Consider the following 19,779-nt stretch of genomic DNA (forward strand, 5'->3'; position numbering starts at 1 on the left):
CTCCGCCTTGGTACCAAAACTAGGTTGATTTTGCTCCCAAACTTCTCTGTGCTATGAAGTAGTCAGAATATACGGCTGTTCTTTTGCTGCTAACACCAAGACATTTGGTCTGCTTGCCATAGTGTTAAATAATCATCCTCTGCCTAAAAGGTAGTAGCATATTCCCCAAGTCCCTGGTTTATTTAACTTATATGTACAGATGTACATGTATGTATGTACATCTGTATACCAGTTACGGTAGGCATTAACACTGGGATACCTTTCTTTCAGTCTGATCACACTGTTAATCTTCTCGACCCACGGAGTGTGGTTGAAATAAACTATTTCGTTAAAAATTCGATTTCGCGAAGCAATAGGTTGGGTCATTGGAAAGGATGGAATATGGCCGTTATCACTGAGGTAACACGTCGGCGGTTGTCAGTGATAGGGCCGAGGTAGTGTACTCTACAGTTGGGCACAGTTTACACCAGCAGCGTTGTCATATCTACGTTTCCATTATTAATCCTTCTCTCAAATTCTAGTTTATTGACTTTATTCGGAAAAATGCGAGGAATGGACTGGGAGGCAGATTGCGGCCGGTCTCCGTCGACGGCCACCGTCCCAGTCCGATTCAGAGCCAAGTGAGACAAGACCACCGTCGAACCGACGTCGCACTTCTCACACGGGCCATCCAAACCTAGGAGATTTGGCTTACATGGATCCTTCATAAGGATTCCTCCTTTTTTAATACCGCCACATTTAAAATTGTACACAAATTCCGTAAGTAAACCGGCCAATTTTTTTATTACGACCACCACCCATTCCGCAATACCGGGGAAGGCATTCCATTTTAAACTAATCCAGCCCTCGACATTTTTTTCCTTGCAAATTATTATTATTATTAATTTTTTATTCAATCTAAGCGTCTTATTGTATGTTTATATTTATTACAAAGTGGAGACTGATTCTATAAACATCTGGTTTACCTACAATAATGACGATGAATGGATCGGCGAATGAATGAGTTCATTCCTTTCCACAGTGAGTCGTTCAGGTTTTCTGCAACAAAGAAAAAGAAATATTACACTTAAAAAAAAAAAAAAAAAACAGAACGCTCAGAAATTAAACAAAATTATAAATTTTGAAACTTTGAAATAGTTTGTGGCAGGAAAACCTAGAAAAATACGTATAAAAAAGGACACTTGTATTTATTTGTTTATATTCCATAATAACTAGGTATAAAGATTAATACACTGATGGATAATTTTAGCGCATTACTCAATTTATTTAGTTTAAATTAAATCCAATATCTTTCTGCATTAGGAGCTATAGTAGTCAAAATAAACAGTAAATAATGCTTTGTTTACTATATTTATTTACTTTTGTTCTGATTAATCCTATTTGTACATAAAAGTAGCATTGTGCCCTTCCATTCTCCTTTGCCTAAAGATAGCTTTCAGTTAATTTTATGCTTTGTTGATTTCCTTTGATATTATTCTTATTTTTAAATCATTTTCATGTGTCCAGCCAGGCATTTGAGTGAGTATGACAGTATCAGGGTCATAACATTAGTAGAGAAAGGATACAGCTAGCGTGAAGTCGCCAGGAGATTGAGTGTAAATCACTCTACAATGGGAAGGGTTCTTCGGCGCTTCAGAGAAACGGGGCTTTATACGAGAAGGTCAACCTAGGTCTATGGACGAGAGAGAGGGGGAGAGAGAGACAGACAGACAGACAGAGACAATAGATTCATCTGTCAGGCTCTATGAAACTGCAGCACAAAGCATTACAGCATTACGGAAAATGAATTAAGAAATCTGATAAAACAAGTCCAAAATGTTTTGATTTCCTCCAGGAATGTAAGCAGAAGGCTTAATGAAAATATCAGGGTTTGGCACCATGCTCATGGACCTCTTGTTACCACAGCTCAGTGGTGGTCAGGCTTCAACTCAAATGGGAGCAAGTGAATTTGACATTAGAATATTGGAGACAACTTCTGTTTACAGACGAGGCGAGAGTTGGCTTCTGATCTTTAGATGGTACAGAATTTCATATGGTGATGCTTAGGAGAAAGGTACGCCTCATGCTATATCGTTCTTCAGGTGGCATTCCATTGTGGCTCATTAATGTTCTGGGGTGGTATTTCCTAGGATGCCCGCATTGAATTGGTTGTTACGTAAGGAAGATCTCTAACTTCACAGAGGTACTTAAAAACATAATTAAAGAGCATGTGCCATTTGCCCCCACATCAGTGAGAAATTCTTGCTAATGCAGGATAATACCTGGCCCCATAGAGCACGTATTGTGGATGACTACCCGAATGAGATTGCAAATGAGTGCTTGGTGTGGCCAGCTCGATGTCCGATTTGACCCAATTGAACATAGTTTGGACCAACTAACCCAGATCCTAACACCTTAGAAGAGTTGGAAACTGCTGTACTTGATGAATGGGAAAGAATTCTTCAGGATTTTAGCAGAAATCTTTTCCAGGGAATGCAAAGGTGTTTAACAGATGTGATTCGTGCCAGAGGTGGAAATACTCGGTTTGAAAGGGAATAAAAATGTTTTTTTTTTTCTTTAGTCAATAATTTTAGTCAATTTTTTTAAAGAATTAAGTAATGAGCATTTTCTTTTTGAATGTCTTATTTTTCCAACCAAACCTATTTGTGCTATGCAAAATGTGAATAAATGTAAATACATTAAAATTTAAGGATGGTGCGTTAATTTTGTCCATCAATGTAGTTGACTTTTTTGACTTTTTATTTACAAAAATTTTTATAAGCCATGAAGTATAACTGGGTAACAAATTTACTTTTTAACGACATAGTCTTCATGGACATATCTCACAAAAATTTGTTAATAATCTTATAGACATCGGGGTCCCTGGGAGACAGCAGAGCTCTCCTTTCCACCAGATGGACGTCTATCTCTTCCTTCTGCAAACCCTCTTAGAAGAATTTTCTGTCTGATGTATATTTGCGACAGTGAAGCATTATGTGTTTAAGGTCCTCCTTTATTCCGCACGTCTCACAATTGGGTTGTTGTTTCCTGCCAATCTTATGAAGGTTTGGAGCACATATGCCACAGTTAGTTCTTAATCAATGTGTGGTAGTTATCTCTTTTTCTATGATGTCCAGGTTGCTAAATCATGATTTCATTTTAACGAGAGGGAAAAGGGTCTTATAAGCCATTCCCTTGTCTGAAGATGAATGTACAGTTTGCCATTCTATTCTATATATTTACGTTTCTAACATTTGGAAAAAGTCTGTATAGGGAATCTGTTTCCTGGGGTTGCAAAACTGTGTAGCATATAAAGCCAGTGTGTCAGCTTTCGCATTACCCATGTGACCTTAAATCTACATGAAAGAAACCCTCTTTTTTATAATATAAATTATAGATGATCTTTTTAATGTAGGTTACGATATAATTTTTGATATGTGGACATATTTTGCAAAAATTGTATATCACTGAGGCTGCTTGTGCAAATTATAATATGGTTTTTAATAAGAAGGGAGTGCAAAAAAATGTCAGTGCTGTCCTGATTGTTGATAATTACACTGAATAAATTGTTAACGCTGCCGGCAGAGGAATTGATCCCTTATATTGTAAGATAGGCAGAATAATAATAAGGAGAATATATATAAATATATAAATCAGACAGAATAATAATAAGGAGAAAAGATTTTTTTTGTAAATAAATTTATGAAGGATCTGATAGGTTTCTATTTTATCATTATTATTGTTACTATTTCCAATAACTATTAAGGGCTTGTGCTATCTCAAGACCTTCGGAATGGATTCGATGAACAAACCATCATATCCGAGTGGATAGAGGCTCTGTCTCTGAATTGTTGCCCCGAGATTTAATCCAGTCTGCAGCCATGTATTTTTTTTCTTTTCCTTTTCTCCTTGGTGCCCAACACTTATTACTTTCGGTTAGGTACTTTTTTCATTCTTATCCTTTAACACACCCCTTCACCACTGACCAGCTGGGCCACCTAGGCGAAGTTGCGACCGTAACAATTACGTGTATAACAACCAAGGGTGTTTTTGATTACTTTCAGTACTGTAGAGAAAATTGGAGAGTATCTATTAATTCTGTTATTACTTGAATTTGCAACATAGCTCATGGCAAGGGCAAGTAAAGGTGATTTGGTCAATAAGGATATAAGGTCCGACTTGTTTTTGCCATGGTAGTGGTCCTGGGTTTGAATCCTGGCATAGCCCATTGATTTTTAATTCTTGGAAAAAAAATAAAGTTACTTTTGAAGCATTCTTTCAAAAAGAAGATATGGTCCTGAATGTTTTGGAAGGCCACTAGGTCTGGCTGATAGGATGGCCGGTACCTTCTGCATATGTAAGGGGTACAGTTTAGGATTGATATGAATGGGGTAGGAGGTTTTATGGACACGTCAGTATGGGCTTGGGATTTTGTGGACAAATGGGTCTTGAAGATCTGCTTAGTAGTAAGGTTGGATACAAAGTTCATAGATTTGGCAATGGTTCAAAGGATTTTGGATTGGATTCTTTGGAAGTTGGAATGCTTGATTGAGCTCTAGTTAGGACAGGGGTTTCACTGCTAAACCTAGGATGTATCAGCAGTAGAATGATATAGGAGTGCTGAATGGACATTGTAGGCTATGGAAGCGTGTGTATAACCAAAACAAGGGTGATTACTTTCTGATCTGACCGGGCTTGATGTAATTAATCTCAAATGGTTCAGGGCCGATAAGTGTCCTCATCAAACTTTCCTTGGCCAATTTATTGATTTCCTCATTGCCCCTCTGTCCTGTAGGACTGGCTACCCAAACAACCCTGCTTCTTATGTAAATTGTGATATAGTGTTATTTGTATTGTTATTGTTGTTGTTATACAGTGGTATTTAGTACACAATACCAGGCTTTGTACAAGGAGAATCAAAACATTTCAAAGATTAAATTCAACAGAGCTGTTATTACAATCGCAGCTAAATATATATAAATAATTTTAATTGCCAGTCTAAAGATTAGAAAATTATTTATATGCTTAAAATAATTTGAAGAGAAAGAAAGCAACTAAAACAAATTATCAACTTGTCTGTTGAGATTTAAAACAAAATCTAGACTCCTTTGTGTTGGAAAGTTCAAACAGACAATAATTAATTCATTTAACAATGATTTTATACTTAGAAAAGAAAAAAAGTTGTATTTGCTGGTATGTAGAAAATAATGCAAATCCCCAATGCATAAGTAGGTATTATCTAAAAAATATTTTCTCTTCTTCTGATTTTTATGGTTTCAGCGATTATTAAAATTTAGGATGAACATATTGAAACAAAAATTCACTAGGTTTTTTATATCATATTCAATTGTGAGAATTAATCCTGATAAAAGTATTAAATCCATTCAAACGATCGCACATTAATCATCGCTGTCAGATTTGCATTTCCTTCTTCCTCATTATATTTCATTGTAATGAATTCCTGGTAACATCTACACACGTTTTATTAATAATTATTTAACATAGTTTTCTCTATTTTCCTTTGTCTTTTTGCTTTTTCCTGGGTTTTTCTTAGTCTTTCATTATAATGAGTTTAAGATAATTTAAAGTAGGTATTACTGAGTACAAGAGATCTTGTTTTATGGGTATTAAGAATGCATGTAGTTATTAGTTTAGTGTAGTGCAAGTGGTGAGTTATTAAGTACCCACCCTCAATTAAATTAGATATAGATAATAGTGCAAATAGTGATGAAAATTGAGCACTCCACTTTAATTAATTTATTTTTTTAAATGGCTTTATGAATTATGTTAGACAAAGCAGAGCAAATTGCATTGCATTGTAATTAATTCGTAGTGGTAGAGGGAGAGTGTGTATAACCCACGATTGTGAGGTCTACAAGTTGTGAGTCTACCACGATAATCACTCTTCTCCCGTGGTCCCCTAGATGTATTTTCTAAACAGTTGACTTAGTTCTAATTAGTTAACATGTTGCTCTTTTCATTGCAGGGCAAAGTATTGTAGCCAAATGGACTCCTCAGTCATTGAACGGCACGAGTTGCTGAACCCTGTTGATGTCGAGGCAAGGCTAAACACGTCGAAAATCCCCGCAAACACAATTGTCGTCACTGAGCCGACTGAGCTTATCGGAGCCCAATACATCAATCTCCACAGGTTGCCGGAGAACCTGCAAAAAGTTCAGATTGTCACAGACCCTTTGTCAGGCGACATTTTGAACCATCAAGTAGTAGAGTTGACCGCTGACAATGAGTTTGTACCTGCGGCCGTGGGTAGTCAGTATTACGATGATGAGCTTCTTTCCCACGAGCTGACGGAGGAAGACAAACGACTTGCTGCAGCACTTGTCGCTGTACAACTGGTCCAACAGCAGAAACAGCAACATACCATTCTTGCATCAGAGCTTCTGAAATCGACAGCCATGGCGCCTCTCTCTCCTTTACAGAGCGTCTCCATTGAAAAGCCCACTGTTGCCACTATGGTCACAAGCTACTTCCAAGCCTTTGATGATGATCCCACACAGCAACAACTTTTGGACCCTCAGAGTCAAGAAAGGATGCTGAAACTGTACCAATCTCAGCCTGCTACAACAGCACCACTGACTGTAAGTAATTTTTTCATGTACAGTGAAACTTCCCTATAACGGATATCTCAGGGAATGAAATATTGTCTTCTTTGGGATAAGAGTGTAAAAAATGTTTAGGACTACAAGATGAGCCACAATGGGGATTACAAAATATCAACGTCTTTGAAACACCGAAGCTTTTTAAGGTTTTTCAAATGTGCCGAGTATACTTTTGTATAAGAGAAAGTTAAACCCTCCTTTGAAACTTTTCCTCCCTGAAAATGCTCATTTGTTAACAGCATAGTTTTTATCCAGATGTGCTCTAAATCGTAAGATGGTATCATGACAATTATATTTGTGAATTCAAAATTGGCACAGTATTGTTAAGCCAGTTTTTTACCTTGGTCCTTTGCTCCAGTAATGGTTCTAAAAGAAATGGAGTGTGTATTCTAAATTTGTAAAGCCAATCTGAAACGCTTGTCTGTTTGGCTTAAATGTTTTGCAACTCAAGATCTTTTCTCCAGTAAGTGGATCACTCAGTAGTGTCTTACACTGGCCAAACTATTCGAATATGTCCTAGTCTTTGGCCAAACTGGAGAAAAAAAGATTCAAGATCGGTAATTTTCGTGTTTGAAAAATTAAATTAAAAGTTAATTTTTATTCTTTAGAATTTCCTTTGTTGGATCTTTCCGATAGAAAACTTTGCAGCCAAGTCTCGCACTTTAATTATATGCATTTTTCTTTAAGTGTCATCACACTGGAGACTTAAACATGTTTGCCAATGACATAATCAAAATCTAGGAATATGGGGCAAATATTGGAAGGCGAGCAAAACAAACATGAAAACATTAAATTTTCTGGAAGCTGCTGTCCGCTATTGGGAGAGTTTTAGAATCAGAATATAGTCATTATTGGGAGTGTCTGCATTGTAGTTTTTAATATGAAGAAAATAATGGGAAGATTGGAGAATCAGAATTTGTTCGTTTAGGGGAAGTTTCGCTGTTTACCTATTTTATAAATATTTAATTTATGTTTTTACAGGATCTTAGGCTGGCACCTCTCCCTCCCTTAAAGAAAGTTTTATCAAATCAAACGCTCCTACGTAATCGTTTGGACAAAACTGTGTTGGAACAAGTTCAAGTATCTGAAGGTTCATTAGATCCAACCAAGGTTAGTTTTTTCTTTTTTTTAATGAAACTTTAGTTTTTGTATATAAGATTCTTCTCATCATTCCATGATCATCACATCATTTCTTATACTCTAGAGAACAAAGAATATTTCTTGGGTTCCTGGATGTTTTTGATAGTGTCTGGCACCCTGGTATCCTATATAAAATAAAACGCTTACTACTTACCCTATTAGTTTATCCTGAAATTCTATTTAAGGGGGACCCTAGACGTAAAATAACATTGCACAATAATTTTATTGTACAATAATATTGAATGGCATCTTGATCCCAATTTATCATGCAATAATATTGATGGCCAAGCATAATGTTTTTCTGTGAGCAAGACACATGAAGAGAGTCCTCGTCCTTCGGATGCTAGACATAAACTAAAAAAACTAAAAAATATTGCACAATACCTACATGGTGCAAATAAAAATTAAATTTGCTCAAACTTTTGTTCAATCATTGAGCAAACTTCAATACTAACCCTAAACGGTCAAAAATATTGCACAATTTGTAATATTAGGCAATATAATTGATTCTATAGGGCCTACCTAACTGGCAGCTTCAGAGTGAGGTATGAGATCAGCCCAATTCAATTCATGTCATAAGGGAGCATTCTTGATCCCATCCTTTATATTATCTATACTTATTCGGAGATGGTGAGATGCGTTCTGGTGGTCTCAGGATCTCCAAATAATCATTAACTAACGGTCACTAAACACCACACATTATCTATACTGCTGACCTACCTGTACACCCCAGTACCATCATAAAGATATATAAATAAGGACAAGAAAACCAAAAATATATTTTGAAAATTACTATGATTGTAAACGATGTGAAATTCAAACTGAGGGCACTTGGCAGACAAGAGGTGAAAAATTAGTAAGACAATAGGGTAAAGGGTTGGGAAGGGCAGGCTAGGCGAAAGTAGGACATTCCCAAAGAGATGTTTATATTGTGGTCAAATGGTATTTCCAGAAAAAGGTGCGTGTTGAATTTTACAAAAGTTTGAGGGAGAGGCAAAATTGTGAAAAGGGGGGAAAAGAACGTATCGTTGAAGATGAGGACGCAAAAGAAGGGTGGTGGAGGTGTCCATTCACCACTGAGGTGTCTGTTACAAATTTGATACAACCTTAGCTGAATAGGTGCCGTGAATGTCCAGCTAAGGCTTCTGAAAGGCAAAAAACCGCAAGGGCGAGATAACTCTGAGAGACTCCAAGCCCGAACTAGATAACTTGTCAAGATTCCCAAAAAGGTTAATACCAGGATGATTGGAGTTGATCAAGCTGCTGGTTTATTAAACCTCACATTTCACAATTTAATTCAACGTTTGTCAAAAAAATTGGTACTATTTTTCCATTTGGTCATCCTATTTTTTAAACACTTTCATACGAAGCAACTTAACCTGTATTGCATTTTGAAACGAAGAACAACAATCATATTGATTCTTTTTCCAGGACATGATCAAATCGCATGACTTAAAGACAGAGAACCAAAATAGTGATAACAGTATTAGCGGAGATCAGCAAGAAGGGGAAGAAGGGGATTCTGAAGGCGAAGGGGCCAGTAACGAATTGAAGTCGGCTAAAAGAAGTTTGCCGCACAAGAAAAGGATTCCAAGGATATTGAAAACTCAACCAAATACGAGGCAAATACTTCCTCGCACTTACAAATGCAATAAATGTGGCCTCGTCCTGAACAACCAGGCCGCGTATTTTTCGCATAAATCAACACATGTTTCAAAAGTGTACACTTGCGAATTGTGTGGATCGCAGTGCTCAAACCAGATCAAGTTCTTTGCGCATTTAAAAGCGCATTATGAGCCGAACCTACTTCATGTAGCTAATGAATTATCGGAACAGCATATAATTCAGTACCAGACTCCATCCGGCCCGGTAATTCAAGATTCATTTACTATTAAGTCAGATGAATCCCACCAGTCAACACAACAACAGCCACAGCAACAACTTCAACAACAGCAACAGCCACAACAACAAAGACAACAGCAGCAACATTCACAGACAGAGCAGCAGCAACAGCCATCATCCCAGCAGCAGGTAAGATTTATGTATAAAATTTTTATGTTCAAAGTGGTAGTGTGTGTGTGTGTATAATATGTATATATATTGTGAGTTTTTCAAAGGTAATTTTTTATGTAGAATCTGCTAATGCTATTAAAATTTTAATAAGTTCGGGGATTAAGTTGACCTGGTGATAATCTTTTTTTCAAACAAGTCTTGAAAATTTTAATTTATTTAACTATTTTAAAAAATTACAAAAAGGAGAAAAAAAAATTAACTGAATAAAATATATCTAACTTCAATATTCGTGATGAATCAGTGAATTTTTGAGTTTCTGATATTATTATTTTGGAATGTAAACGACTCACAATGTGCAAGAAAGGCTGAATTTTCTGCACTCATTTTGAAGTTCTTTCCATTGTAAAAAAATAATAACAGCAATTCCAAAATTCATCATTTCTTTCTGAAAATATTGAATTTTTCCTTCAGAACTCTATTATTTTAATTTATTATGTAATTTGATCAAAAAAATTCAAATGTAATGCCCTATTTTTTCATACGTTTTGAAAATCCTTCTATTAAAGAAAAATAAATAAATAAAAATAAAATAAAAAACATAAAAATACCAGAAACTCAAAAATTCATTGATTTCATTCTAGTACTCGGTAATTTAAATTTATTGTGTAACTGAATGTTGCTGTTTAATTTATGTTTTAAAATATCAACATAATTTAAATTTTATTATTTTATTTTATTAAATTTTCAATTTTCTCCTTTTTTTAACCAGTTACATGATAAAATGAAATTATCAAGTTCAGAACAAAAAACTTTCATATCTCCAGAACAAATCAATAAATTGTTGATCTTCTGGTATAATTTTTTTAGAATGGGAAGTACTTTCAAAATGTGTGAAAAAATTAGAGCATTTCATTTAAAAAAAAAAAAATGATCACCTGGTAAGCTTAACTTATTAAACACCAACTTATTAAAATTATTCTAATAGCACCAGCAGATTCACCGTGAAAAATTTCCTAACATAAGTTTTAAGTGTAAAAATAAGTTGTGATTAGTTTTGACCATTTAGATTAATTCAAAGTTTTGTGAGATAATTTTCCATTGTGCTGTTTTATGAAAATTTTTACATTATTGAAACAGTGTGTTAATATTTTTATTAGGAATCAAATTTCACATGCAACATCTGTGGACGTGTGTTCCGACGTGAAAAAGCGTACGAATCGCATATTACTACAGCACATACAACTTTTACGCAAATAGACGAATTCAGTGAGCCTGAAGATATGATGGAAGGTATTAGACATGTTGTGAACATTCAGGCTGGAAGTGGGGATGAAGAAGTCGATGATAAAATAAGGTTTGTGATTTTTTTTACATTGGATGAAGTTAATTTGAAAATTTTGTTAATGCTGATGTCGTTTTAGAACTTGGAAGTATTCAGACAACTTAAATATTCCCCCAGAAATGACTATTCAAAGTGTGAGCAGAAAAGATTCCATGGGTTTTGGCTCTTCCAATGAAAAGGACGGTGAAAAACCTCCAAAATTGAAAAAAGTAATTCAGTGCCCACATTGTTCAAGAACTTTCAGCCATCGTAATTCCTTACTTTATCATGTGAGGTCGCATTCAGGAAGACGACCTCATCAATGTGATGTGTGTGGGAAAGCTTTTTTCGCTGCCAATGCTCTGAGGGTATGTTTTCTGCATTAAACCCAAAAATTGTATGTAAAAAATTTTATTTTCAGGTCCATATGCGAATGCATTCTGGAGATAAACCTTATAAATGTGAAGACTGCGGGCGGAATTTTCGGCAATGGGGAGATTTGAAATATCACATGACGTCGATACATTCAAATACAAAACAATACCAGTGCGAATTCTGTGGAAAGGATTTTGCAAGAAAGTATTCATTGATTGTTCACCGACGCATACACACCGGTGAAAAAAATTACATATGTGAATTTTGCAGAAAACCATTTAGAGCTTCATCATATTTGGTCAACCACCGACGTATCCACACAGGTTGTTATAGAATTCCTTTGAATAACCATTTAAACCGCTAGGGTTAAAGTTGTCCCTTTGTTCATTGAAAATTTGCAGAACCAAACCAAAATAGGTGTTTCTTGTCAGATAATGTCACCTTTTGGTTAATCTAATGCAAGAAATGTAAGAATGGGGAGTTTCATTATTCCGTGGAAGGCCACTGGGGACTGTTCCTTTCTTTTGTGCACATCGCACCTTTTTTGGTGCAATCCTGCCACCTCATCCATCCTTTTTTTTGGGGGGGGGATGAATAAGGATTCCAAACCTTTTCTCTAACTTATATAGGTCTATTGTGGAACCGCTATTTATAACCATACCTTGAAAAGTTCACTTGTTTTTATAAGACTACACTTTCCTCAGTGCGTCTTTGCACATCTCTTTTGATGTTTACCTGAGGACTCTTTGACCACTGTTAATTGATTCAACTAGTTAAACTAGATTGGTTGTTTGAGTGTAGCCAGGTAATGATTGGAAACCTCCTGAACCCCTTCACATGCTGTAAACTCGTTTGCCCACTTCTCATCCTCACTGGTTCAACACAAAAAAAGACTACTTGGCATTTCCTTCACGCCAATCACCTAGTTGAGCCAACTGAGCCCACCGTAGAAAACATTGACATTGCAGTTTCAATATGGAACATTTCATTGAAAAAATTTTTCCACGATAGAGAACATTAAGTGTGAGGAGTAAGAAAGCACCCATTTTCCAATTTTTGTAGCAATAGATGAACCCACACTTCTTTGACTCGAGTTCCTTATTTTTTTGCATAAGGCCTCTTCCAGACGAGGCGACTAGGTGATTCAACTAGTTGAACCGACAGGTGTCAAGAAGGGTAACATGGCAGCAAAATGTTTGGGAATCACCCCAACCCCTTCACACCCAGTCAACTCGTCCGCCCAGGTGGGTGGCCAGTGGTACAAGTGCCGCTCATGTTCTCATCCCCGCTGGTTGACTCAACTCAAAAGACACTGCTTGGCATTTGTCCTTCGCACCAGTCACCTAGTTGAGTCAACTGAGTTCGCCATGGAAAGTGTTGCAATTGCAAGTTTCAATGTGGAGCAGTTTATTGAAGATATTCATATTAGTCCCGTTATATGGGACATGAGGTGTGAGGAGTGTATTGATAAAATTAAAAGAAGCAAAGCTTGGAGAGAAGTAGCCACAACAGTATTTGAAAGAAAGCACCCATTTTCCAATTTTATAACAACTGAGTACAATCAGTTACTTTTCTTTACTGGGTTTCCTCCTTTTTTGCTTTTCTTTTTGCAGAAGAGCAAGCACAAGAAGTACTCCTGCTTCCTCGGGTTCTAACATTGCACTGACCTCCTGTTGGGAACAGAGGTTGATTTCACAAGTTGGCTGGTGTGAAACTGAGTCTTCACACGGCAGTAAACTAGTTGAGAGTCAACTGGGCAACGTAGTTGAATAAACCAAACCGCCTCGTCTGAAAGAGTCCTAAGACATGCTCCTGCTTTCTCAGGTTTTAACAACATGTTGGAAAGAGAAGTTAAGTCACATGGCAACTGACTAGTTGAGAGTCAACAGTTGAATCAACCGAACTCCTTCATCTGAAAGAGGCCTTTCTAAAACAGGGCTAATGCCAAACAAAGAATATGTGCTGTGTTAGGTTTCTCTTGACATAGTGCTAGGCACTCCCGATCAGAGCTGCTACCTGCATTAGTGGCAGCTGGAAAAGGGGGGACATGTTGAAGGGAGTGACAAGTGTTAGGAAGAAAATTTTATTGAGGAAAAATAATTAATAAATGGGTACCACACACGGTATTGTTGTACAAAAGCCTCCCTCCTAAAAAAAGAGAAAATAAAGGCTTCTACCTTAGGTTACTCCACATTAATTAACCCAAATATGAAGTGCTTCCTGTTTCTAAAGAACCAAATTCTTTAACACAATGAATGTTTACTAATTAGGGATTTAAAACTAAAGAGTAAAAAGTAACACAAATTAATTTTTAAATAAACTAAATTTACAATTTACCTTTTAAAATTTAATCTATAAGAAGGGAAACATAAGACAACCAATAAAGTTCCAATTATATCAGGCCTGATAAAAGAAAAAGGTAAAACCTTCAGACAGCTCATCCACGTAGGTCCTGGCTGCACCGTGATCACTGACTTGCACTGTCCTCTTCGGTGTGTAAAACATGCTTGCACCCATTACCACAGAACACACAAATAAACACTGACTTTCTAAGTTTTTTTTTTCTCTTGTGAACAATCATGCAGAGACCTCTTCCTTCAATTGTCTCTCGAGGACTGACAAGTAGCCTTTTTTTCTCCAAATCTCATCTCTATCCTCAAACCCAGTGGCCAAGTTTTTACAGGCCGCAAAATGCATCATGCCGTCTCATCACAACAGGCCTCTCGACCTAACTGCCTCCCACTAATTTTGCTTTTTATTATTATTAAATTTTTTTCTATTAAAAATAAGAGGTATGTAATAAGAGGTATGTTTCTGCCTCGCCTTGGCCATCTTCTTTATATGGTAGTTAAGACTAGCTGGTAGAGGGCTATAATTTAACACAAATTCTGCCTACTGAGGGAGAGAAGCGTCCCCTCTGCCTTTCTTTTTGAAAGATTTATAAATCTTACCTGGTGTATTTTTGTCCACTACTTGAGTTTTTCTTTGTCTATTATTTTATAACTTTAGTATACTCTTCAGTGCGCCTAGTTGTTGTGGTTCTGTGTCAGAGGACTGCCTATTTTTAACTAGTTCAATTTCCTTCTATATTCATGTTTAAGAATTCACTTTAAAGTAACCTTGTGTTTACCTAGAGCCATTAATTCAAAGTATATAATTATTTTTTATTTTTGTATAGGTGAGAAACCGTACAATTGTGATGTTTGCCATAAGCCTTTCCGTGTCAAGTCGGATATGAAAAGACATCGCAATACACACAACAAGGAGCATAATGTCAGTGTTGTAAGCGAAGAAAGAAGCGACCCAGTTCCAGAAGTAATCCCCGAGGCCGAACCTGAAAACATCCTTCAAGACACAGTCACGTCAGCATCCGGCCCGTTGAATCTAAACATGCGGCAAGATAGCGACAATATAAGTTTCACAAGGGATCTCGACAGAGATACGAATACATTATACGTTTGGATACCCGAAACTGGTGAAACTATAATACCAGATTAAATTTAATGTTTTCACTTGTACTTAACCCTCTTTAGATTTTAAGAACATGTGAAATGGTTTGCCACTATTTTTGGGGTATTACATTTCCATGGTCATTCAGAATATTTCTTCTGCTGTCGTATTATGGTTCCACTATTCTACATATAGATGTGTCCAGTATATTGATGAGATGGCAAAAATTTCGGTTTAAAAATCTGTAGTTTATACAAAATACACTTAGGGTTTGGTATTTACTAAAAACACTATTCAAAGTATAAAATTAATTTTAATTATTGAGTTTGATTAAAAATGCTGACGTAAGGCCAAATTGTGACCTGAAGAACTGCTGAAAGGTCAAGACTCTTGGAATTCTCTTTTGTTAGCCAATTTTAACTAACTTAAAATCATTTAGGAAACGAAAAAAGTTCTATGGTACAAAAATTTTTGTTCTTATGAAATAAACAATTTCAATTTCATCTGGGTATGCAAATTTCTTATTTTTGTTTAATTTTCTTTCACAAGAAATCCAACCAGTTGAATTAATTTGGCTCCATTGTTAAATATGTAATTCTTTTCTAACTGGTCAAATCTTTAGTAATTTTTCAAAGTTGGTTTGAAATTTCTTTGATTTATTTGTCCACAGTTTTAACTAAATTTTCATCTTAGTCATTCTAGAAACCAATGCTGAAAGTAAGGGGAAAAATGTAATATGTATATAATATATTCCTGTGATTAACATGGTGTGTTGATGGTGAAAATAATAACTGGCGATAAAGATAAATTCTATGTGAAATTTTGTAAAGTTTGTAGTAGTGGAATTCAAATTTTTAAAAAAATCTAAAGTAGTTTTTTTATTTTTATAACTTGTTTAAAAATCTTTATCGTCATTTAAATCTATGATCTATAAGTAGAGATTAGGGGTGACCAAATTATATAAATAATGCCAACTTTGAGTACTGATGCATAAAAACATCCTACAAAAGCAAAATTAGAAGATGTTTAAATTAAAAGATTAGTAAATTTCAGAAATGTTTTTCACTGGTATGCAAGATATTGACAAATCTATTATACAAATAATTTATGCATTTTTTTTCTCCAAAAGATTCTCACTTCATTTTTTGGTTTTATTACAAGATTAAATTAGCTGTATGTGTATGATTGTTTTTGTTTTGAATGAATTATTGTTAAGAATGAATTTAACGTCTACTTTTCAGAGTGCAAACTTTTATAATTTTTTTTGCCCTTTAAATTGTTATAAATACATTTTTGTTCTCTTTTAAGTTAACACGTCTTTCCAAATGAAGTGAACACCATGATATTGGAGATGTACCAACAGTTGACATGTTTTATTGTAAAAACACGGAATTTTTTGAAATTTTAAAAAAGTCATGAATTTGAATGGTGTAATTTGTATTATATTGAACTGTTTTTTTGTGCATCACCTTTGAAGATTTTAATGCAATAAAATTCTACCAAATAATTCCACAGAAAATTTGTTAACTGCTAATAATATTAGAATTCTCTATATTTTTTATTCCTTATAAATAGACAGGTAGAAACTCTATGTTTAAATAGTAATTATATAAAATGATCCATTGTTTTTATGTGACTGTAATGTTATTACCACAAGTGTTTAAAACAATTTCCCGAATAATTATATATTTTTCTATTTTTTAATGGGATTTTTAATGGTAGTTTAAGTAGGGACATGTACTAGAATGACGACAGCGGTTTTGACCGTATTGTTTATCGAGAGAAAAATCAAGTCAGAGAGTTTTCCATATTTGTATAATGTTACAACACATGTACCACCTGTTGGTTTTGAACTGAGTCTGTTAGTGGTCTAAACAATCTGGGTTGGTTTTGAAACTGAGTCTGGTAGATGTAGATGATCATATGAGTTGGTTAGTCGTCGATACAATCCAAGTTGGTTATATTGTCGGTTTTCAAATTGAGCCACGTAGTAGTCTAGACAACCCTATGAGTCTGTTTTGAGCTGGTTAGTCTTTTAAACGATCTGAATTGGTTTTGAAATAAGTCAATTAGTGGTCTAGATGATGCTACAAGTGAGTTTTGAAAACACCGCATTCAGTATTACAACTATGAACGAACTGATTTGGTTTTTCCGTTAATAAACGCTTTAGTCAAAACTGCTTCTGTGTCATTAGCATTAGGAAGGATGAGATTCACTTCATAAACACTTTTTTTTAAAGTCACTTTTAACATGTTCAGCCTGGCTATATGTTAAAACGTTAGAAACGAAGAATAGATTTTTTTATAATCCATGATTTATGTTCTATGTACAGTTGTTTTTTCATGTAAATGTGCCACTATTTTTTAAATTATAGTTGTTATATTTTATACTTGAATTGATTATTTTAATTAATTGTTAAAATGTGTTATTCTAAAAATTTTTTTTAAACAAGAATATTTTTTATTTGTAATTTGACTATTTGATTTTTTTATAATCTTGTTTGAGTATTTCAGAAAGGTTTATTATAAATTGATAAGTATTAATGATTCATTTAAATTTTTTTTATTGCAATTTATGAAATAGATGGACTTAATTTTGCTGTTTGTTGCAATTGTGTTCACTAAAGGTACATTTATGCTTGTTATGATTTACATAATAATACTTGATTCTTTTCAAACAACCTAATTGTTGTTTTTTTTAAAGAGGATGTGCTTTAATAAAATTTAACATGGTTTTTAAATTTAGTTTTTAAATTTAAATTTTTGTTTTTAAATGGAGTTTTTAGCCACTCATCATAGTATAAATGTTCCTTGATTTATCACTCTACGGTTTGTTTCAACTTGACATATTTTGAAGACAAATTTAAGAGGGTTAAGTGAAATTTAGACAATATGTGATAAAAGAAAAAATGTTTATTACATTGTGATATGTAAATATTAATGTTTAAGCTATAAATGTGTATAGTTTTTTAAAAACAAAACAGGCTAATATAATTTTTAAATTTACTATTTTTTTAATTATAAACAAGAATTTCTTTATTATAAAAATGTACCATTCCTAAGCTTTTATTTTTATGATATTTTAATTTGTAAGAATTAAGTGTAAAATCTTAAATTACTCATTTAGTGTTGATCTTTATTAAAAGTCGATGCCTAAATTTATTATAACCAATGAAATTTGCCATTTTACCGTTTAATAGGGTAACATGTTAATTAACATAAACAATGGCATTTTTACATTTGGTTCTTAAAATTCTAGGCACAGAATGTTGACGATTGTGTTATTTTTAAAATCCTTTTTTTTTTTCCTGTGGGCTACTGACAATTTAGCCATATCAGCCTCCACCACACTTTGAGGGCCTGTAGGGCCTGCCTATGTTCTGCCATCATCTTTCTCACTCATTATACCAACAAAACAAGTATACGAACACTATATCAAGGTATGGACCTTGAATAAAAAGCAAATTCAGTTGTTATTGCCAACCTTCAATTAATCCAGCTGTGGATCACTATAAGTTTGGGGCCGTGTCAGCCAGGTAGATGTTGTTCACTCGTCGCTGCATGTATGTTAACATGGCTGTGTAAAAGAAACAATTATTACAACTTACCCTTGCACCTTTCAGGAAAGGAAGTGACCATTTGGCCCAGCAGTTTTGCTTTTCCTTTCCTCCTCTACTTTGGTCGGGAAACGGTATAAAAAGGATGATTTGGAAAGCAAAGTCGGTCAACTCAAAGTCAAGGATTCAGAGACAGTTGAAGCCTTGAAGGCAGTAGCCGAGACACTATGTCGACTGTCTAGAGCTGAGACGAGTCGGAGGGTCAACTGTCAAAGAGTGGATGTAGGATGAGTCGAAGGTTGAGGGTCATTGAAGCAGCAGACAGGACGGACTTGATCAGCCAGAGCTGGGAGGACTGAGCCACTCAGTCAACAGTAACCAAGACATTCGAAGACAAATTAATCTCAGTGAGGGTCATTGCTCAGTCACGCTCTTGATTTGTTGCAAGCACTTCTGGACAATCTGATCCGTTGACACTTTCTTTGGACTCACATCCGTATCAACGTTCTTTACTTACATACTAGGGCCAGACTTCCCAGCTTTTGCCGACTTATCGTGTTTGCTGCCTCCAGCCCGTCTGGGTACCTAGACAACTACCACCATTTTTCTGAGGTTCTCCATCTCAGCAAATCTCTCTAATAAGAGCACAAGAGGGTCCACTGAGTATCTGTCATGAATAGCTGAGATGGCACTCAGGGAGATAAGCAGAGCCTATTTGTGACTCAATAATCTCGTTACTAAAACAAAACAAAACAAAAAAAGGGACCATGAGTTAGGGCGTCCAATACCCTGAATAAAAGGAAATTGAGCTTAAAAAAATAAATAAATAAAAATAAATCTAAATTTACTCTCCAGCGTTAATGTCATTCATTGTCTCTTGTTGCTTCTATCTTTTCATTTTTAAGCCATATTAAAATCCATTAGTTGATCCTTACCAACTTAAATCATTAATTACTTATTTACTCGCACTTTCTGAGAGTAAGTCTCCAGGGCCACTCCATTTAGGTGCAAAATAATGGAGCAGCCTTGAGGGCGTGGCAACCTCTCTAAAGCACAAGCTCGAGTCTGCCTCCGGGTCAGTGGGTGCTTTATCAGAGGCACACGTGGGTTAGGGTACCAGATCCGTCTGCATAGACAGGGGAGGGTGCATAACCGTCTGTACTACGGGGTAGCAGAAATGTTCCAAGTCCAGCTCCTGCTACATTGGAAATGGATTCGTAGTGGTATGTGGTGACACCCCTGGGGGGAACTTAGAGAAGAGGCTGTTTTCCTATTTTTCTATCTGTGTCCTTCGTTACAAACCTGGCCTCACAGGATACGAAGG

At 35.3% G+C, this 19,779-nt stretch overlaps 1 protein-coding gene across 2 annotated transcripts; it reads left to right on the forward strand.

The window, feature by feature from the left end:
* Positions 1–433: 433 nt before the first annotated feature.
* LOC106669987 (zinc finger protein 250-like) lies at positions 434–16,125 on the forward strand. 2 transcript variants are annotated; one of them, XM_014399939.2, is made up of 8 exons: positions 434–759; positions 5,966–6,578; positions 7,581–7,709; positions 9,171–9,770; positions 10,910–11,106; positions 11,174–11,441; positions 11,495–11,771; positions 14,627–16,125. In XM_014399939.2, the coding sequence occupies exons 2-8, from the start codon at positions 5,985–5,987 to the stop codon at positions 14,944–14,946; spliced, it is 2,385 nt and encodes a 794-aa protein (XP_014255425.1). In that variant the 5' UTR covers positions 434–759; positions 5,966–5,984; the 3' UTR covers positions 14,947–16,125. The 2 variants fall into 2 exon arrangements, with proteins under 2 accessions (XP_014255425.1, XP_024082187.1); XM_024226419.1 differs by lacking the exon at positions 434–759 and adding an exon at positions 1,359–1,518.
* Positions 16,126–19,779: the final 3,654 nt, after the last annotated feature.

Source organism: Cimex lectularius, unplaced genomic scaffold, assembly GCF_000648675.2.
Source record: "Cimex lectularius strain Harlan isolate CLEC.00 unplaced genomic scaffold, Clec_2.1 scaffold28, whole genome shotgun sequence".
In the NCBI taxonomy this organism is placed as follows: Eukaryota; Metazoa; Arthropoda; class Insecta; order Hemiptera; family Cimicidae; genus Cimex; species Cimex lectularius.